The following is a 22,249-nucleotide window of genomic DNA, read 5'->3' as shown; positions in this document are numbered from 1 at the left end:
TTACAAATGTTTTCATTTACATTAAGCTTTTTTTCATAAAAAATATTTGAGCCTTTCAGTACTTTTTAAGGTTCAAATAAAAATGTGCATTCTCAAAAAATGCAAATTTGTTTTTGCAACATCAGAGTCAATTTATTTTCAGAATGTAGACACAATTATTAAATTCATTCAAACAATACTTATGTTAGTTTGGATGGGAGTCATGGAATATAAGTCACACACTACATTGTTCTTAATTGGCAAATATTATTCAGATTTATTGTTTTTTTGTTTACCTGATGAGATGTAAAAACGCAAAAATTCTCCTGGCCCAGGTCGCACAAAAATACCTTCTGAATGTTTGAGTTAAATTGTTCAACATACCAGAAACACGAGAGTTAAAGGCCAGTCTTCAGCTAGTTTGTGGACTCGGGGCGTCCGTCCCTCCAGTAGTTGCTGTACGCCTCCTGGAACATGTTGTTGCAGGATATTTTAGCTTTTAGTTTGGAGCAGATGAGGAAGGAGCCGCCCATCTTGCGGTGCAGGGAGTACGTCTCCTCGGGAGGCGGCGTGAGGCGCTCCCTCAGCATGACGGGGATGAGCCTGTGGATGCGCTCTGTGGTGCTCTGACATCCAAAGTCGAAGGGCTCCACGGAGGAGAAGGCCTCGCCGAGGATCATCACTGCGTCCACGTGAGCGTTCTCCATCGACTAATGACAGAAAAAGAAAAGAAATTAGACAACAGGCTTCAACCAAAAGTTCAACAGCTCCGAGACAAGAAACAGAACCTTCAGCCCCTAAAACACAACATATCTGTCTTTACACACTGTGTGCAGATTTAAGAAATGACATGCAACATGCTAAGCTTAAAAAGGGGGGTAGTCAAAGTATGGCATGCTGCATTTTTCTGACATTTTGTAAAACAATACTTTGAAATTTTTTGAATGCCTAGTAAGACCTTCTATCATGTGAGCTCTACATGATAGTCTGGCCCTATTCCAGCTGTAAATAGTGTAAAATACCATGGAGAGGAAACTAAATGGTATTGCATTTTTGTAGGCCAACCCAGAAGTAGCATCACCATGGGGTCTATTGAGAATTATCCAATGGGATTTTTGCAGAAAATAAGCTCTGTGGCAAACACACGTTTCTGATGCTTATGTGTTTGGTTCAGCAGGATAATCTTCACAAATGAACTTTTATGATGTTTGAATTGTTGATGCAGTCGACAGAAGTAAAAAGCTAACGTTACGCTATAGCGAACTACACCACGGTGCTTCAGTCTCTGACAAGCTGACCAGCAGTTAAAACAAGCTAGCAAAACCGTAGCCTAATAAAATGTTTATGAACATAATCAACAAGAGTTTGCAAGAGCACTGAAAAACACGACTAGAGGCTGTGAGGCGGACTAGTGAGAGAGTTCCCGTCCGTGTCCGGCCTGATGATGTTTAATGTCCCCGACAACCACCGTAGACTCATTTAGCTACTTGTTAACAACCGCCTTTTTAAGGACATATAAAAACGTAAAAATTCACAAGTGGGGTATTTCCTAACGTATTTTATGTTGTAAAACTAAAAGCGAACATCTCTTCCGCTTGTGTTAACCACAGACTTTATTTCAGGCATCTAACCACAAACCCATTGAAAATCCTCATTGAGTTTGAGAAGACAGACCCCGGGGAGTGTAGAGCTCACGTGATAGGATGGTCCTACCAGGGTAATTATTATTTATTTATTTATACTATACTATAACCTCATGTTTCAGGCATACTCTAATATGATATAAATATAATAGATTAATGAAAGGGGCCACTTTGCTTTGTGAGTACTTTTATTTTTGATACAAGACTTTTATATACAAGTGTTGTATTTTTTGATTGTGGTTGTTACCTTTTAAGGATCTAATTACTTATTCGACCTCTGGGTCTAGAGGTGAGATTTCTCCTGAAGGTTTTTGTGTTTAACAGAAAGTCCCAACTACTCAACTACCTCTTAACTGTTGTTCTTAAACTAAAGGTCACTGTGATTACACACTGTTAAGATATTTTTACCTTTGACTCATATCCTGTGAGGAACTTCATTTCTCTGGATTTCTGCAGGACACCTTCTCTGTCCTGTTTTGCAGCTGCATTAATGATCTGATGAGATAAAGGAGAAATTAAACTCAGCGTGAAATGTTTGCATGCATGAAAAAAAAGTTGTGGATTTCTATGAAATATTTCAACATTTTCATGTACTGCATTGCTGCCTGCATGATCCTCCAAACAACTTTTATGTTACAAGACATTTTTTTTATTACAAAACATTCAATGACTCATCACAAACATGTAATAAAACGTATAATAAACCGGCATTGTGAATCTTTTTCTATTCAACGAGAATATCTTCTCTCTTTAGCATTGAATGGATTTTAATTGTGTTTGTGTGTTATATATTTATTTATTTATTTTGCATAGTTAGAATTAGATAAAAATGACAAAGATAATAAATAAGGAGGCAGAAAACCCAAATGAGCTTATTTAAAGCCTCCACCTAAAATGTTATAGTTATAAGAAAGTAATAACAAACTGGTAATAGAAAAAACATAACATCAACAACAAGTTATAATAACAATAACAAAAACATGAACATGATATAAAAGTGTTTTTGTGTGTGAATTAGAATTTTAAAACAGCAGTTAAATGGACATCTTTTGAAACATTTTATAGAGATGGAGTTCTTTGCCAGATGGGAATGAATAATTTGGTGCCCCTAAATTTAACAATAAATTGACGATTGAAGATCCAAAGAATGATGCGTTGGATAAGAGTGAACCTGAGAATTACATTTAAAATAAGTCTTAAAGTGCTCTGGAGAGTTTTCATGATCTGGATATACCTGATAAATTAAAACACATTTTTGGAGATATTGATGTCATGTAAGTATCTGTAGTTTCTAAAAAAGAGGTACAGATGAGGCATGTGAATCAGATCGGGTTGCCATCCTCACAAAATGTTTCTGAACATCCAAAATTCTGTGGAGTGTAGTAGGAAACGTGCTTGCCCAGACTATATTAAAATATGAAATGGGGTATAAACATGTTTAAATAACTTTGTGATCCAACAAGATACAATTAAATGTGTTATTACAAGAAAAGTGTCTTGAGAACACAGAATTTGGTATGAAGTAATGAGAAAATGTTTCATAATATAAAATAAAGTGTTTCTGCAACTTCTCACCTCAATGTAGGTGTCAGTGAAACTCTTATCAAATCCCCGCGTGGCTCCGAAATCCAACAGTGCAACCTGAACACATGAAGGAGAAAAACAAGGCCGTCTCAGTATTTAAAGAACGGGGTGGCGGAGTATGAAATGTTCTAACAGTGTGCTGATTAAATGAAGGGATTGAGACAAACTGACCTTGTGAGTTTGTGGATCAAAGAAGAAGTTGGACCAGTTTGGATCAGTCTGCATGTATCTGAACTCAAAAAGCTCTCTCAAGCATAAAATCAAGATTTGCTCGCAAATCTATGAAAAGAAAAAGCAGAAAGATAAGAGGATCAACTGAAAAGGTCATTGTGACGATGGAAAAATAGCGCTCCATGGAGAGGTGCATCTCAATAAATACGTTTTCAATAAATTATCATGGAAAAGTCAATTTCCAGTAGTTCAAGTCAAATAGTCCCAACCAAGTGTAGAGTGCATATAAATGGAAAAAATTACTAAAAAAGACATAGAAATTACCAAAAAAGACACAAAATGACCAAAAAAATACACAAAATGACAAAAAAAAGACACAAAATGACAAAAAAAAGACACAAAATTACTAAAAAAAACAACACAAAATAACAAAAAAAAAAGACAGAATTACCAAAAAAGACACAAAATTATTTAAAAAAAGACACAAAATTAAAAAAAGAAAAGTTATTAAAGGGACCTTCCACACACAACACGGTAAAGTGCCATTCATATAAAACTCACATTAAACTTTCATATCAAGGTGAGGGCCACAAAATATCATCACGAGGGCCTCAAGTTTGAGACCCATGTTTTAACATTTTCACATTAAACATAGTTTTTAAAGTTTTTTTTTTTTCAAGCTTTTGTAATATTTAAATAACACAGAATTTTAGGTCTTCATTTAATGTAAACCATAATCATTATAATTAGAATAAATTACATAAATTAAGACATGGAATGTTTCATTCTGTGTGTAATGGATCATTTCTCATTTCCACTTTTTGAATTACTGACATAAACGTTTCTATGATATTCTAATTTATTATTGAGATGCACCTGTATATAGAAACTGATGAATTGTGTGTTGTGACAGTTTAATATTGTGCTGACATGCCTCTGGGGCTATAGAAGGTGTTTTGTTTCTGCATTCGGCACATCACCCTGAACACCTCCAACGCTGCCAACACGTCGGCAGCGTTGGAGGTGTAAATTGTGCTGTACGCGGTGCAGAGTTCACGGCTGGCGTACCTCATTCCTGAGCTCCTGCGGGAGGTCGGTGGCCTGGTCCAGAGGGAAACCGGGCACCAGCGTTGTGGTGAGAACGTGTGCGCTGCTCAGCTCGTCAATCACATCGGGCACGTAGAAGTACGGGTGATCCTTCAGCAGCTCTCTGCCACACAACAACAAACAACAACAAAGTTAAAAATGTCAACAGCAAAGGACGATCCTGGTGCACAGGAGAATACGGCCATTATCAGCGTGAGAATGTTTTTAGGTCTTAAAAGAAAAATTTGGGGAAAATTTCACTTTATTTCCTTTGAGAATTAAATGAGAAGATAGTATAGCATGTTGCATAATAATACAAGTCAGTATAGTATGTCTTAATTTGATTAAAAAGTCATATTATAGCAGTGAATGATTGACAAAGATATAAAACTAAGGATATCCAAGCAATACAGAATTGAGGTAAAAATACATGGAAGGATATAAATTATTCTTAACAAGCAGATTTTTTTTTTTTTTTTTTTTTTTATCAAACTGCTCACAGCTTATACAGGTGCATCTCAATAAATTAGAATATCATAGTTTATTTATGTCAGTAATTCAATTCAAAAAGTGGAAATAACACATTATATAGATCCATTACACAGAGAATGAAACATCTCATGTCTTCATTTATTTTAATTATAATGATTATGGCTTACATTTAATGAAGACCTAAAATTCAGTGTCTCAATTTTTTTTTAATATTACAAAAGACCAATTTTAATAAGTATATTTAATATGGAAATGTTGGCCTCTGAAAAGTTTGTCCATCTATATGACTCAACACTTGGTTGGGGCTATTTGACTCTTCCATGATAAACTAATGTATTGAGATGCACCTGTAGACACTTCTCAGGAAATTACTGCTTCATTTCAATGGGTTTAAAGTGTTGAGAGCCACTGATCCCCAGTGAGGATCCATGTCGTGAGAATACGTGTGAACAACTCACTGGAATCTTTTGGCGCATTTAGCCTCTCTTATGTAATCACACTCCAGCGCCAGCTCCCGGCTCATGACCTCAATAAGATGCTCAGGAAACAGACCTGCGAAAGAACAAAAAAAGGGTAAATGTTGAAAAGCTGAAAATCATGACATTCAAGCTGCTCGAGAGGGGAAAGTATATTGACCGTAGCGGAGGTTACCAACATCAGACAATAGCAGCTGTTATCACAGGAATGATAAGACGCTCTGCAACAATGTTACCTTCAGGGAGCGCGTTGCTTAAACTCAGAGCAGTCATGATGTTATTCACGTCACTGTCGATACTCTTGCCGACCCCGGGGTACTGAAAGAACACACAAGGTTGTGATTTTCTTTGCTGTGTTTTGTAACAGTCTGTGCTTTATCTCTGTGAAAACCTCCTGAATCTCACCTGGATCTTCATGGCGACCTCTCTGCCGTCCTTCAGCCTCGCTAAATGCACCTGACCGATGGACGCCGCAGCAAACGGCTTCTCCTCAAAGTACTCCAGCTCGTCTCTCCAGTTTGGGCCAAAGTCGCTGCTGATGGCTTTCTGCAGAGAGAAAGTTCATCTGTGAAGTGGAGACTAATGAGTTTAATGTGGCGTTAACCCTTTATCGGGCGAATAACTATATTTGGTAACTTCAGTGGATATCAAAATGTCTCTCTGTTTGGTCGTAGAACCACATAGATTTCTTCAGCTAATCAGCAAAGATCAGGCTACGTCACAGACAGTGACACCATGACATCTGACCAATCAGTATGATAATAATATAATTATATTAACTTTATTGACCTTGACCTCCAATGTAAAAATGAAAAATTTAGAAAAAAAACTGCAAGAAACAGTCGTACAAACAGAGTTATTCTTCAGTGACTTGTACCAGGAGAACTTGACTATGACGGCATATTAGGGCCAAGTATGAATAAGAAAAAAGTCACAGATTTAAGAGATTTAAAGTGGCAAATATACGCGAAAAAAGTCGCAGATTTACGACAAAAAAGTGGAAAAAACAACTTTTTTCTCGTAGATTTGCCACTTCAATCAGGTAAACTCTTTTCTCAAAATATCAGCCCCCTCCCCCGGGTCTGTATGTTTTTTACACATTCTGGCAGTATCTAATATCCTTCAATATTCTCTAGGGTTGAAATTTGGAATTTGCAAGTATTTCAATGAGTGCCCTATTAAGGGTTAACTGCGGCTCTGCACACTGTACCATCATCTGTTTAGAGGGCATGAAGTCCGCACTCTGACGAACACGCTCGAAGATTTTGGCCAACTGGGGGTTAATAAAGGCGTCATCTGAGGGGAGAGAAAGTACAGAGTTACACATGCAATGTTTAAAACCTCATGTACAGTCATGGAAAAAATGATTAGACCACCCTGGTTTTCTTCATTTTCTTATATTTGAAAGAAGGCAGACAACAGCAAAACTAATCTAAACTAATAAATCATAGTACAGTACATGTAGAAATATCTGTAACAATTATTTATAATAATAATACATTTTATTTATGGAGGGCTTTTCAGGATGATCAAAGACACTTTACAGATTTGTAAGCACTTTTTAAAAACTAGTTTAAAAGCAGACAAAACACAAGATAACTAAAAGCAGTCAGGCATTAAAATCCATTCTGAATAAGTGAGTTTTTGTGAGTTTTTGTGAAGGTTGGCAGGTCAGTACAGTCACGGATGTGTTTTGGCGGAGTTCCAGAGGGTGGAGCAACTATGGAAAATGGTCCGTGTCTCCAGGTCCGCTGCTTGGTTTATTAGTGTCCTGCATTCAAATTTCTAGAGGGTGGTTGTGTATTACCTCTTGGTGATCAATAAAGATTATTTTTAATCTATAATACAACATAATTTACTGTATTGGTTATATTTTATGTAATTAATCTGAATCTGCAGAGAAGAGTTTTAAGTTATCAAATAAATGTGGTAAAAAGTAGAGCAAAAGTAAAATATTTGCCTTTTTTAAATGTATTGACAGTACAGAGGCGCAGCAAATATACTCCAGTACCTCAAAGGTGTCCTTAAGTGCAGTAAATACATAGTTTCCTCCGTCCACTGTGGACGTCTGAGGACATAACAACACTGTAGAGTAAGCTTGCTGTTTTAAGTGTCAGTTGAGCCTCAGTTGCCGACAATAACTCGACTGGAATGGCACTTATTGTGTTCAGCTGGCCCGAGGTTTATTTTAGGTGATGACATTTTGCTGTTTGTTTCCCGGTGAGTCCAAATCAGAAACATGATGAAGTCTTGTTGGGAATCTCAATCACCGGTTTGCCGTCTGTGTTTAGTCTCCGGTGAAAGCTGAACCTTCATGTGTACACTGATGCAATTACTGTCCATAACGAGCCTTGGCACTGTTTGTTTGTGTGTGTGTGTGTGTGTGTGTGTGGTACTGCATCACTGAAGGCCACTTCCTTTTCCTGTGACATTTCTGACTGTACCTCACCTTGAATACTGAGCATCTGTCCCAGTTTCAGAGCTGCTCCTCTGACTTTACAAAGTGTTCGGACGATTCTTTGAGCGTTGGCCTCAGACAGGAAGGCACTCGAGGACAGAACAGGTTTTTTACCATCTATAAAATAAAGAGAATTTAAATTAACCTTCATTGATTTCATAAAATAAAAACACTGAAGCATGTGCAGTTGTATGTCAACATATGTTATACAAATAAATGCTTTTTTATATTAATCTAATGCAAGACTCCATTCTAGTATAAATGATAATATTATATACTCCCATATCTATCAGCACAGGAACCTTTGTCAATTAAGTTATTCTGCGAAATATACCTTTTAAAATTTAAATATTCTTAAAAACCATATATGTTATGGGATGTGTTGAAACTAGGACATTGTTGATATTTTTTTGACATCCTTTAGTATAACTTTTTGTTAAGTTTTTATGGCATTTATGATTCTGACATTGTTATGTTTTTTTAAGGCACACTATACTATGATTTTGTAAATGAAAATCTTATGTCATGATTTTTTAAAATAATTTCTTAATTTGTTGGTGATTTTCTTAATGGCATACTGTACTGACTTTTTAAAATGATAATTCAATGCATTATACATTTTCTTTCAAATTACATACTATAGTATGACTATTTATCACATTTTGAAGGGCATATATATATATATATATATACACACACGACAGACATACTATGCTGTGAGTTTTATGGAAAAAAATAATGACATACTATACTATGACTTTACATTGACTTATTTTGTGATACACTACAGTATGACATTTTCCTGTTTGACATGCAACATAAAATGTAGACTGAGTTATTTTAGAGTAGTCACATAAACCATGTTTGCTTTTTATATTGATGTTATGATCATTAACACACTTGTGCAATAAAACAAAAAGTCTTCCTCTTATCACCTTTCTGTTGTTGGGGGTAAAAATTCTTCTTGGCCACTTCAACGATCGCCCCAAAGCCGAGTCCAACCGCCAGACCTGCAAAAACAAAATAACACAAAATACGATTCAGAAACTTTCTTTGAAATAACAGAAACTCTTAAAAAAAGGTGACGTTAACATCATTCATATGGCAATTGTTTTTTTTTTATGAATGCCCACGGTGTTACCTTCACCAATGACCTACTCTGCATCTGATAACAGCAGCAACAACAAATGTCGTGATAACAGCAATCAGTAACCAGAGGTGGTTTGATTTCTCCGGGCAACACTCGGACCCTTTGACAGTTCAGGAGCCGTTTAAGGCCAAGAAACAGCTGATACTACTGCTCATAAGTGGGCAACGTGTTATATATTAGCAGGACTCTGGAAAGTTCTTGAAAAATTTTTTTCAGCTACCGATACTCAGCACATCCCACAGCCTGGCCAGCTCTCCAAAACTGGTGACCGAGGCCATCAATGCAAACCCTCTCATCCAATCATCCAAATCTAAAATTACACTTAGGTGCTTTGGTGTTCACTTCGCTGCAGCAACAGGCTTAAAAAATAAACTATGCTACTTTAAACTATCTAGAAAGTTTAAAAAATAAATAAATATATATATATATATATATATATATATATATATTTATTTTTTAAACTTTCTAGATAGTTTAAAGTAGCATAGTTTATTTAGTAGCATAGTTTATTATATATATATATATGGATAGACAGAGAGAGAGAGAGAGAAACAGAGAGAGAGTACCAAATCACATTAAATCTGTCATGTTGACATCATTTACGGCACTCCAATGTCGTTTGCACAAAGTTAACTAAAGTCAATTTAAAGTTCCCATATAGTAAAAAGTGAGATTTCCATGTCTTTTGTGATTATAAAGCAGGTCCAAGCGATATAGAAACACTGTTAAAATATCATAATGCTCAAATCACAGAGAAATGCACACAGCCGGTACTCATAGCCTTTCAACAAGCAGCCAAGACTAGACAGACTGTATAAGAAAAATATATTTTTTGAATCGTATAATTTCCAAATACAAGAATGAAAAAAAAAAGAAGATTAAGTTATCTTGAGTTACTAAATGCTACAAAATTAGATTCTGGGTCATTTAATTTGTGTAGTTGTAAAATAAAATAAAAAAGTGAGGTCAACACTAAGTTGGTTCAAAACATATAACAAATTAGCCTTAACTAATAATTTGTACTATTGATTAATCTGCTGCCCATTTTCTCAATAGTTCAGTGTTTCCCTGGTTCCACTTGTCCTGCATGTTTCAGGTCCCTCTCTGCTGACACAGCTGATTCAAATTATTGGCTCGTATGCTGCTTGATAACAAACCGAGCATTTGAATCAGCCTTGTGGGAGCAAGGAGAGGACTGGGAAACACTGGTTAAGTTTATTTAAAAAAAAAAAAAAAAAAAAAAAAAAAATATATATATATATATATATATATATATATATATATATATATATATATATATATTTATATTAGAAGGTGAAACTAATTAATTTGGAGCATTTTGTTCTAAAAAAAGTACCTAATTTTTGCTAAATAATTTTCTGCTATAATAAATCCATCAACTTATTGGGTAATTACTTAAGACACACACAGTAGAAAATATTTTCTAAACATTTAAAAAGTATAATTTCAGTCTAAACAATGATCTAAAACTTAGAGATACCCTGCTGAGTTTCTTCAACATAAGTAATGTTAAGGAGCAGGATTTTTGTTTTTGAGTGATGCAACACACCTTTCTGCTAATAGTTTGATATTATTCCATCAATCTACTTTATGCATGAATAAATACAGAAATGCACCAGGAAACTCAATGAAGAGGAAGTAAATATAAACAAAACGCTGGTCAAAAAATGAAGTCAACCACTTCAAACAGACTCAAAGGTGAGTAAAGTTGCATAAAACAAACAATCAACAATCCTCTTTGCTGAGCACATGTTCTGCTTCACATTCATACACTTTGCACACAGCACCTGGCAGCTGCCCAGTAATCTAACACTGGCTGCAGAGCAACTCAAACCTTTATGGTAACCAGGACTACAGTAATATTAATGTCGCTTTTATTCTGTAATGTGACCAATACAGCAGTAAACACACCTACCTCCAAAGTTCACCAGTCTTCCTATCCGTGTGATGGGCACCTTCCTCTCTCTGGCCATTTCACTGAGCTGAAATACAAGACAAGAACTAAACTTAAAGGACTAATGGTGAAAAAAACATTATCCTGTCCAATGTTGTCACTGAAATACAGATTTTTCATCATTATAAAGAAAGTATTGGAGTGAATACCACTTGTCTATGCCGCTTAAAGTCTGTTTTCTTGGTGTTTCCTGCTTTATCAACATCCTCTGTTGTCAGACGTCCCACCGTGGAGTTGTCCTGGTTAAATAACCTCGTATGTCCAGAGAACAGTCGGTGTGACCAGTCCCTGTGGGACCTCAGACGCTTGGTGCAGGGTCGTCCACTGCAGGTCGCTTGACCGCTGTTTACACTTCCAATGACACAGGTGCTGAAACAAGCTCCCAGAGTGGAATATCTGTGAAGCTGTGCTGCTGTGGGTCTGTGGACGCAGACTTTAGGATGTTTGATGAACATCTCCTGTACGACAAAACATCATTCATATGAGTAGGTGTTGAAGATGATACCACTCCTTTCTGTCCTTTTAAATATGAAGCTGGTGCTGGATTCACAAAGCATTCTTAAGAATAAAAATGCTTCTTAAGTGCTACTTTTTACTTGACTTTGCTTTTAAGACAAAATTTAAGAAGATTTGGTACTTTATTTATTTTTTTCTTAACTTTCTTCTTAAGTTTTTTCCTCAGAGTTCTTAGATTTCTTCTCATATTTCTTCACAACTTTTAGAGAAGCCCTCACCAGTTTTAAAACAGCTACAGTGAAAAGATAAGTCTTTATTTATTAACTTGAACAAATTTGTATGACATTTATTTGATTCTTTAATATTTAGTTTAGCCCTAGACACAGTGTTAACACAGTGTTCATTGAAGTCGGTCACAGTAGTTTTTTATGTGTATGTATCACATACAGCTTATTTTGGCAGTTGATATGTAACTGAAATGTCCTTTCAGTCTATGCGACATGTCGGCCTATTCCTTGATTACACTACAATGTACTCTTAGTAAATCACAAAGGCAGTTTTTGTATTTGATACAGCTTAATTAATCGCTATGAACATATTATTTAAGATGGAAGTTCTCTGGGTGGCAGCTAGAACGTCCTAAGTGAGAAAACTAAGAAGTTCTTAAGACATACGACAATTCTTAAGAAAAATGATGAATAGCATTTATGAACATTCTTAGAAACATCTTTTTTTTTTTTTTTCTTCTTAAGAATTTTCTTACGTTTTATTTTAAGAACACTTTTGTGAATCCGGCCCCACGTTATTTTTGGCTTAACTAAAAGGTTGGAAACAAGGGGAAACAGATAGCCTGGCTCAGTCTGAAGCTAACAAACTCCAAAAAAACAGCACTACTTGACATGCACACACAGTTACAGGTATTTTCCTCCTTCATTCTTAGAAATAAAATCCCATCCACACAAGTACTGTTAAAATAAACTGTCAAAATGAAAATACAATAAGACAAATGAAGTGCTGTCAAGAGCATGCAAAAACTACAGGCAGCCATATACAGGATTTGCAGGATCTGTTGTGGAAGTGATGACTCATGTAGCAGTGACAGCAATTTCTGTTCCTCAATATAGTGGAGGAGTAAGTGTACGTGCAAACATGCAGAAAGTCCTGTTAGCAATGGCAGAACCAGAATGTACAAAACACTTCAACAGAATAAAGTATCGAAAAATGCTTTGTAAACATTTGTTGGATAAAACGTTGAGAATCATTGTCCCTATGTGTTTCCAATGTGTTTTTGAAGCTTTTCTTTTCAGAAAAAGTACAAAATCATTAATCAGTCAGTTTTTTTTCACATAAAAGTCCACCATCCAACTTTATAAATCACCAGCTACACAACCCTGTTCTCTCTATTGATGGTGCTGATGAGGTGACGGCTGCAGAAAACAGACTTAGATGGTATCTGGGTTGCATGTTTGTGAAACTCTATCCGGCACTGCAGCTGCATGAAGACCAAATCACAGCTGACTCGCTCACCCTTGCTGATCCGGCGGCGTGATGGAAGTTTACCAGCCTCTGGTTCCCGCTGGCTGCCTGCTTCATCCAGGTCAGACCCCTCCAGACCACCACCTCACCTGTCATGGTGTTCATATTCACACCTGCAGAGGCAAGAAATAACAGGGTCTCTGTAACAGGTCGCTTAGGGGTGCACAATAAATAAACATTTATTTGAAATCGCAACATTGACAAGTGCAATATCAAAATTATAGGATTATTTGTCAACTGAATTTAAAAAAATTAGATCAAATTTTACATAATTGCGAAAAAATAATCTTTGTTTAGAGATCCTCACAAAAATCCCATTATCTTTTGCTTATACTTTCAATTGAAATGACAATAATGATACAAAAATGATCATTCCCCTTTAACCTGAATAATCTTGCAGTCAAATCAGGCAAAAACAATCACAATTGTATTATTTTCTCCAAAATATGCAATCCCAATAAGCTATGAGGTGACTTGGAAGAGTGAAGCTGATGAGCTCATCAGTGTCTGAACATCAGTTTATGTTCCCATGCTTGTGTATGAGTCCATGTCCACATCATGCTTTGGGAAAGACAGCCTAATCGAATACTGATAAAAGTGCAACATTAACGTGGCGGGCTGTGTGATAAGAGAAAGACAACAACAGGCGCACTGGAAAAGTTTAAAAACAAATGCGATACATTAAACAAAGAATTAAACAGTTTTCACAATGAAGAATGATTAGAAATAGCGATGATTAAAGGAAATTCAACTTTTACTCACCAACTTTTCAACAAAAGAACTCAGAGTTCCGCGCGCGTGCAGTGAGCATCGTGCGACTGCAGCACGAGCCTCCCTTCACCTTGATTTGACTTCCTGACACAATTTATTGTAAACACCTCAACTCCAGCAAAGCGACACGCTGAAGGACAAGCGGAGTTTTTTTCCCCGAGGCGACCCCGCGAGGAGAGTTTGACAAACACGAGCCAATGAGGCAAAGTTCAGGCGCGAGCTCCGGGTATCAACAAACCTCCGCACTGGTTCAACAGACTGTCAGTCGCTCCCATGGCCCGTCTGGTTTCTGCCCAGTGAGTGTGTGGCAGCTGACGTGTCCGGGCGGGGCGGGGCGTCAACCGCACGCATGCTGCGTTCACAAGATACCACAAAGATATGATTTTTTCCCCCCTCTCAGTGAACACATAAATTAAGTTAAACCTCTGAAGTCCAGGAGATTTTGGTTCAAATTTGTCAACTTCCTATGCATTAATTAATTTTATGCATTAAATTCACTTGTGTGTAAAAAAGGATGGGTTAAATGCAGAGGATGAATTTCCCCATTGTGGGATTAATAAAGTCTTTTTCTTCTTCTTCTTCTTCTTCTTTCTCTGTTTAGCATCTTTCAGTCTATGGTCTGTCCTTACATCACATGCATGGCTCCTTTTTCTCCACACAAACTTGGCTATCCGTTAGATTCTCCATTTTATTTTAATTAAAGTATAAAGCTGCCAGGAACCGAAAATACAAACAAACGACAATGGTGTCTATGGAAATGTACCATTAAAAAAACATTTGTACACACAAACAGCAGAAAATAATAAATAATAAAACTACAAAACAGTCTCTTTGCATGTAAATTAAAAAGTTATAGTTTTCATTGTAGAAAGAAAATTCACAATTTAGAAATGGTCTAGAAAACATAAATGGCACACTGTGAAAGCTCCTATGATGCACTTCCAACTGGCTTTCTCAGCTTGTCTACATATCATATATAAATAAAGTTATTACTGTAAATAAAACGTGTATTTTCAATAAATAGTTGGACTCCAAACCCATAAGATATACCACATACTAAGTGGATCACAAAAATAAAATAGAATACTCGCCCTAAATGCCAAAGATCTGTGATGTTTACATATACGTTACATTGGGCGTTTATGGAATTTATGTTTATGATATTTCTTATTTAAAATAAATAAACTAGACAACTTTTCTGCTAACAGAAACACAAATTTGCCTTTTTCTTTGCATCTCCACAACATATATCAAAATTGTGACAGGATAGGATTATTTTTTGTTTATATTTGGTCAAATGTACTTTAAATTGAAAAGCAGACCATATATTAATTTAAAATAATTCAAACAGCGAAAATAATTGAGTGGCCTATTACCATTTTGTTACGTATACGTCACATTGATATTTTTGCTACTTGTTTTATATTTATTTGTTCAGGAAATATGGTCAAAACAGGTTAAGTGCAATACAGGACATTAATGGATTAGAATTGTTAAATGGATTTAAACTTAGCCTAGTAACAAAAAATAATCTTTTTGAAATTAGCTACTTTTTCACATTTCTGTTTCCAGTCACAGCCACATTTTGGAGAAGTCACTTCTTGTCACAGTCACACAGTCTTGCTAAGAGACTTAATGAGTTAAAGTCAAGCATAAAGCTGTATATGGGAGATTCTTGAACATTTAAAGTGTTTGTTACATGCGTGTCACCATGGGTTCTTATGGGTTAAGTTGAAATGTATAATGAACTGCAATGACCCACGTTATGAGGTGATTAGTAGGAAATAGTTCTTGTGACTCCAAGCCTTCAGTGACTGGAGTCACAAGAACTATAATCTCCTACTCAACACCTCAAAGACTACATTAACATTTAGTCATTTAGCGGACGCTTTTATCTAAAGCCACTCACAGGAACAAAGAGGAACAATCAAGATGTGATAAGAGCCATTACTGTAGTGCATCAATAAGTGCTAGTGATAATTCATTAAGGAGTAGAATTATCGTGTGGTGCTAGAGAAGATGCTCTCTGAAGAGCTTCAGGTGTTTTTTAAATGTAGAGAGGGACGCCCCTGCTCTGGTAGGAACTGGTAGTGTGTTCCACAAGCGGGGAACAAGAAATGCAAAGAGTCTGGATTGCCTTGGACCAACGGGGGGCAGAGCCAGGCGCCGTTCATTGGAAGAGCGTAACAGTCGTTAGGTAGCATATGTCTGAATCAGGGCGTTAAAGTAGCTGGGTGCAGCACCGGAGACAACTTTATAGGCGAGCATTAGAGATTTGAATTTGATGCGGGGTGCAACAGGTAGCCAGTGGAGCTGGATGATCAGGGGAAAGGAAATGATCATAGATTTCCGCAGGTTCAAACCTCTCTTCAGCCAGTGAATACCTGTGGGGTGGACATGGAGGTGGGGCCAAGTTATAAGTATCCAAGGGTATACGACATGGTGATTAGGACTGGGCGATATGGACCAAGAGTCATATCCCGATATATTTAGGCTGCATATCAATATATATCCCAATTTTTATCGCAAAGTAAGAACAAATGTTCAGTCAAAGTCAAAGTCAAATATGACATGTCACAAGTAGTTGTATTGAAATCGCTGAAGTGAACATGAATACTGTATAGCAACAGGAGTACCTTTTAAAAAAAAAAAAACCAAAGCTCCATAAAGTGCACATTTAAATTAAAAAAATATCTTAAATAAAAATAGCCTATGAAATAAAATAAGCCAATCTTTTTCTGAAATAAATATATTTATATGAGAAAAGAATAACGAACATTACAAAAGAACTAGATATGAGAAACCCTAATAAGGGCAGAATTTATACATAAAGAAAGATAAAAATTTACTATATATCGATATATGCAATATGGTCTAATTCCATATTACATTAAAAAATATATTGATGTATCTTTTATATTGATATATCGCCCAGCCCTAACTGGTCCCTAAATACAGACGCTCTCTACAAAAAGGGGCAGAGCTGCCTCTTTTTCTTCTTGAAGCTCAAATCTCTGGACATCTGTAGTAAGATGCTGCAGATGTTTTATCAGTCTGTGGTGGTAGTGTGTTTTCTGCTGCAGTCTGCTGGGGAGGCAGCATCAGACACAGAGATGAAGGCGGTTGGACAGACTGGTCTATAGAGCTGGTTCTGTGGTTGAAGCCAGGTTGGACACACTGGAGGAGGTGGTGGAGAGATGACCTGTCAACATGTTCGAGGCCATCCTGAAATACCCAGATCATCCGCTACACAAAACCTTTATGGACCAAAAAAACAGCAGTGGACGGCTCCTCTCTCTCTGTTGCAGGACGGAGAGATACAAAAGATCGTTTGCTCCTACAGACATCAGGCTGTCTCATTCTAACAGAGCTAACAGACTAACTGGATTTCCCCTCTGGGATTAATAAAGTAATTTTGATTGATTTTGATTTTGATTTTGCGTTAAAGTCAAAAGTTACAATCCTACTTTAATTAAAAGTATTAACATTCTCACCCACAACATTCAGCTCAAAAGCATCAAAACTTTTGGATTTGCAAACATTTTTTTTAATTTACAAACAAAAGTTTTTGATCTGCATTAATACATTTTAATTTCAAAATTATTTTACTTGACCTTTTGTTGTATTGCAGTGTGGAAAGTTCAAAGACACAAACTAACCCCTTATTTTAAATAAAAGTAAAATTAAGATTTTTCAGAAACTATACATTTACTTAAAGAACAAATCAATAAATAAATAAATTAAAAGTTAATTATTTATTTATAAATGTATGGGTAAGTTATATAGAGGCCAACGACCTCAAATGCAGACTAAATAGTTTAATGGTATAACTGTTTTTCTTCCTTAATTATATTTTCTTCTAACCTTGCAATTATATACCTCTTAACCTGATTAAATGAAAAAAGATTTTACCATAACTTATATGTTCAATTAATGAAAAAAACTGTCTACAGACTTTTGATAGTTTTAATTTATTTTTTGCAACAAGATAATCCGGGAAATTGGAACAAAATAAAAGTATTTCACTAATTTTATTGTGGAAATGTAGGGGCCTGGACAAACTCTTATATTTAAACTATGCCATTACATGAGCACATGACTTACTGTTCCTACATCTACTGCACAAATTTACAGTATTTGCCTGAAGTTGATATGTGGGGCTGTGTCAACATATTTGATGGTGGGAAGTGACAAGAATTATAACAAATTAACAAATTAAAGTGTTAGCAGCAGTAAAACACTCTAAAATTAAACAGTAGGATGAACATGAAAGCTCAAACGTAGGATTTTATGAGGAGCATTTGAAGGCAGCAATACCTCATACAGCTGTGAACTGCCACTGATGCAGGGCCATTAGAGTTTGGCTGCAGCAGCTGATGTTAAGTGAAGGATGACTCACCTTTTAATTATACATAAAGAGCAGCATCGTTAAAATAAATAGCATGAGTGACATTAAAATTGCTGGCATAATGATATCGCTGCTCTGCTTAGGTCTGTTGATGGAAAATCTATTTTAAAAAATGATTATTCTCTTTACAGTGACATGAATGAAACGAGCGGCTGTGATGGATGCCAGCTGTTGTCTGTGTTGCATGACAAGGTGTTTATGAAATGCTGGATGTTTCAGATGTATCGGACACATGAAAAATATCCAACTTGTGTGTTAAATTATCTCATCTTTTATTAAAGAATAAACGGAGATAAATAAATGGCTTTCAGCACTGAAACCCAGTTATAGAGCCAACATTTTGGTGTTTTTTGTTGTTAATATGTGGCTCCGGCACTGATTTACACCTTGTCTGACAATTTTTTTTTTTTTAATGATTTACACTTCAGGGCATCATGGTTCAATCTGACTTCCACATTAAGTTACCTCGACATATAGTTCAAGATATTCTAGACTGATGAAGTAAACTTTTAAGACTCTATCAGGGTCTGATAGCAGATTTTAGCTTTGGGAAGAGTCGGAGAGCGTTCTGTGTGGTCACCTCCATCACCTCCTGCAGCGACACTCCTTTAATCTTACTGATGTACTCTGCAGAGATACAGATGTTTTTGGGCTCATTTCTCACCTGCAATCAAGACACAGAACAAGAAAGATATGGTATGATCAGGTAAATAAAATGTTAGCAATTATACTGATAAAAGCATGCAAGAAATATAAAAGATTCACAAATATACATGCAATATCACAAGAACAAAGGTATATCAGACCTATGAATTGTATTAACTACTGGTAAATATTCTGGTTCTAGATTTCAGGCAGTTATTTTAATCCTTTACCTGCTTTTCTGGGCCGAGAGCAGGTGAATCAGTTTCTAGACAGATGTTCTCTAACGGCAACTGTTTCACAAGTTTCTGCTTCTTGGTGGAAAATACACAAAGAAACCATCATCAATCATTAACATCCGATTTGATAAAGTCAACCAAGTAAACAAGTCAGTGCTGTCTGAAGAGATCGTGTCAGTAATTCAGTTATGTAAACTTGAAATACTTGCATACAAAAAGGTTAATGCAAATAAATCCAAACGACCTGCAACCATGTCTATAAAATCCATGTTTTAATGTCTATTCAAAAATATAAATGACAAACAAGAATATATGTGGAATGTATTTGTGGCTTGTTAATGTTAATCTAACTCGACCAGGTGCTCTTTTGTACCTGTTCACTGCGTATGATGGATGGTGGGATGGAAAAGAAATATCCAGCCTTCACTCCCTCCAGAGCAACTGACGGTTTCCCATCAAAAGCATGAAGCAGGGCTTTTTCGACACCTAGTGAAATTTCAGAGGAATTGCAGTTAACTTGTAAAATATATGAAAAAAGAAAAAGAAATAAAATAATCTAAACTTTGGTATTTACCTTGCTCCTTCAGGAGCTGGATGGTGGGTCTCCCTGCAGACCGTGAATGAACATTTCTAGAAAAAACATAAAAATATTATGGAAGTCTGTTGGCTGAGGGACAAATTAAGTTTTTCATGTTATTGTACAACTACTGTATACTATATATTGTATAAAACTGTAAAAAAAAATAATATCTGAATCTGAAAAGATAAAACATGCAACTGAAGGAAACGCATGAAAGTTAAAAATTAAAAACAAAAAATGTATTTGAAAGAATTACCAGAGTTGAAAAAAATTGTGCACTCATTTTTTAAAATTTATATGTTGGTGTATTTTTCAAAATTGAAGATCAAAACTTGAAATTTCAGTTTTGACCCTAATCTAGCTCCATATGTAAGTGGATTTCTTGAATTAAAATACTATAAATGATTAGGAAAAAATTGCAAAACTTCAAATTCCACCAGTAAAATGACGACAGCCTGACTCACATAGGGAGATCCAATTCTTTGGCTATCTGTGCCTGACGAATGAGGACCTGCCTTTGGATGTCTTTGTCAGTCTCACCACTGACATATCTGGGTGTAAAATCCAAACCAACCTAAAATAACAGACACATACAAGAGTTAGCCTAGCATGAATGCAAAAGAAAGCCAAGACAACTAACTGCTATTCAATGAAGTCACATCAGACATAGTGAAATATTACCTCCCCAATGGCCACAAGGTGGTCTTTGTATTTCTCTATTATTGGTAGAGCAGCATCGAGATCCTGCAGGAAATACAGAAAAAATATTCTTTATTCCTTCGCTATAACGTAGCTAATTTAGTTCCTACAGAAAGTATTGATTGAATCTTCTGTGGATCATCTGGAGTAATAAGGACATTGTTTCTGTAAAGATGTGTTGCTGTATTTTAGTGTTGTGCTTCCCTACAAATGCAAAGTGCATAAACTACAAAATCAGTAATACAATGAGTTATGCACAGTTTTACTCTTACATGAAGAAGTGACAACTTACATATTTCAGGTAAACAACCTAACTAGGGTCTCAATAACTTTCTGTGTGGATGTTTGTTGCGCATGTTGCATGTATGCAATAAACGTGAGAGGAAAAAGAGAGACCAGAGCTGTATCCGCCGTGCTTTTCCTGATATCCCTTCCAGAGGGCAGTTTACTAAGCTAACTTAGTACTTTAGTAAAAATCTGGACACTGCACTTTGCCTTTGTAGGAAATCTTAAATTCTAATCAACTCAAGTCACTTTTATAGATAAAGCCCAAAATCACAAATTTGCCTCAAATGGCTTTAGGGTCGGTACTCATATAATTTTTACCAACTGAAACAATAAAAAACAGCTGGCTATACATCTACTAGAGGTGAGTGAGTTTGGGGAGCCGACCCTTTAAACCCAACCCTACCTGGAGAGAAGCCCCCCTCTGTTGCTCTGGAGAAACTTCCTGAACAGGGTGAACCCCTAGACAGGGAAAAATAAAACCTGGAAACCTAAGAAAATGTGAAAACATCAGTACAAATATGCCTGTCACGATAACAATTTTTTAGCACGATATATAAATTTCCAGAAACTATCACGATAGTATTGTTGTATCGTGTTGTTTTAAGTTTTATCACGATATTAGAGCATAATAAGTACATCCTTTTCCACAGCAATTCATTTTTAAATCTCGAGTCTCGAATATTAAACATTGGAATTGAAATGTGCAAAAAATAAATATTATATATCCTAGATAAATAAAACACAAACAAATAAACTACAACTAAAACAAATAAAATAGACTTTCAGGCTCTGTTAACAAAACATTGCAATGAGATACTCATTATGCATTATATTATTTTATTATTAAAATAACATATAAACAGTTGGAATGGCTGCTTGGGAAATATGATTTTTTTCAGCAATTCGTACTGCCTGTCAAACATTTGCAGCATTACTTTAAACACAACACAAAAAAGCACAAGAAGTCATGCATGTAAACGACAATATATTGAGTTCAGAAAAAAACAACTATTGTGTCCATTTATATATATCGATATAGTTATTATATATATCGATATAGTAATTATCGTGACTGGCCTAAGTACAATGACAGAAGATACATTCAAATATCTAAATAATGTCACTTTAATAGTTACCTCTGTGACAACGCGATAATCTTGTCAAATTCCCCAGCATGCTCGGCTACTGCTAATAAGGCCAATAGTCCAGCCTGTGAAATAATAAAGCAAAAGTTAAACACACACCAAAACTATTCCTGGCCGTGCTTCTTACTGTAGTTGCGACTGTTTACCTTTTTTGAACTCTCAACCACCTCTTCTATGTCCTGACAACGAAAAGAGGAAACGTTAACCCCTACTAAGACATTTCAGACATAAAATACACACTCGTGTCTTCTAAAAGGTGACATACCTTGTCAAAATCCCCCGCAGAGATATGACAGTGGCAGTCAACGTAGCCATGCATGTGTACAACGTAGCATCAAAACCAAAACATTGCCTGCTTCCGTAAAGGGAGACGGACCGCGCATGCGTGGACTACCGAAGCGCTTGATATAGAACGCAGCGTTGCCCGGGAAAGCGGCGTTCCAATCGATCTGATTGGCTGAACGCCGCCGG

The 22,249-nt window shown here is 36.1% G+C and overlaps 2 protein-coding genes across 4 annotated transcripts; both read right to left on the bottom strand.

Annotated features, from left to right (window-relative positions):
• Positions 1–106: 106 nt before the first annotated feature.
• coq8ab (coenzyme Q8A, genome duplicate b) lies at positions 107–15,946 on the bottom strand. 2 transcript variants are annotated; one of them, XM_059353202.1, is made up of 15 exons: positions 15,926–15,946; positions 12,998–13,119; positions 11,164–11,472; positions 10,976–11,042; positions 8,825–8,899; positions 7,881–8,006; positions 6,642–6,727; positions 5,837–5,977; positions 5,668–5,749; positions 5,414–5,507; positions 4,446–4,587; positions 3,378–3,485; positions 3,198–3,263; positions 2,031–2,117; positions 107–689 (listed from the first exon to the last, which is right to left on the bottom strand). In XM_059353202.1, exons 2-15 carry the CDS (start codon positions 13,109–13,111, stop codon positions 396–398), a joined length of 1,791 nt encoding a protein of 596 aa, XP_059209185.1. In that variant the 5' UTR covers positions 13,112–13,119; positions 15,926–15,946; the 3' UTR covers positions 107–395. The 2 variants fall into 2 exon arrangements, with proteins under 2 accessions (XP_059209185.1, XP_059209184.1); XM_059353201.1 differs by lacking the exon at positions 15,926–15,946 and adding an exon at positions 13,769–14,060.
• Positions 15,947–18,433: 2,487 nt separating this feature from the next.
• On the bottom strand, positions 18,434–22,182 carry LOC131988161 (putative deoxyribonuclease TATDN3). 2 transcript variants are annotated; one of them, XM_059353212.1, is made up of 10 exons: positions 22,044–22,182; positions 21,925–21,957; positions 21,770–21,843; positions 21,037–21,121; positions 20,328–20,390; positions 20,111–20,220; positions 19,641–19,696; positions 19,440–19,552; positions 19,061–19,141; positions 18,434–18,849 (listed from the first exon to the last, which is right to left on the bottom strand). In XM_059353212.1, exons 1-10 carry the CDS (start codon positions 22,095–22,097, stop codon positions 18,706–18,708), a joined length of 813 nt encoding a protein of 270 aa, XP_059209195.1. In that variant the 5' UTR covers positions 22,098–22,182; the 3' UTR covers positions 18,434–18,705. The 2 variants fall into 2 exon arrangements, with proteins under 2 accessions (XP_059209195.1, XP_059209196.1); XM_059353213.1 differs by having other exon boundaries at positions 19,061–19,138; positions 22,044–22,173.
• Between the last annotated feature and the right edge of the window lie 67 nt (positions 22,183–22,249).

The sequence above is a fragment of the Centropristis striata genome, chromosome 16 (assembly GCF_030273125.1).
Source record: "Centropristis striata isolate RG_2023a ecotype Rhode Island chromosome 16, C.striata_1.0, whole genome shotgun sequence".
Taxonomy (NCBI): Eukaryota; Metazoa; Chordata; class Actinopteri; order Perciformes; family Serranidae; genus Centropristis; species Centropristis striata.
This window is presented reverse-complemented; position numbering and strand designations above follow the sequence as displayed.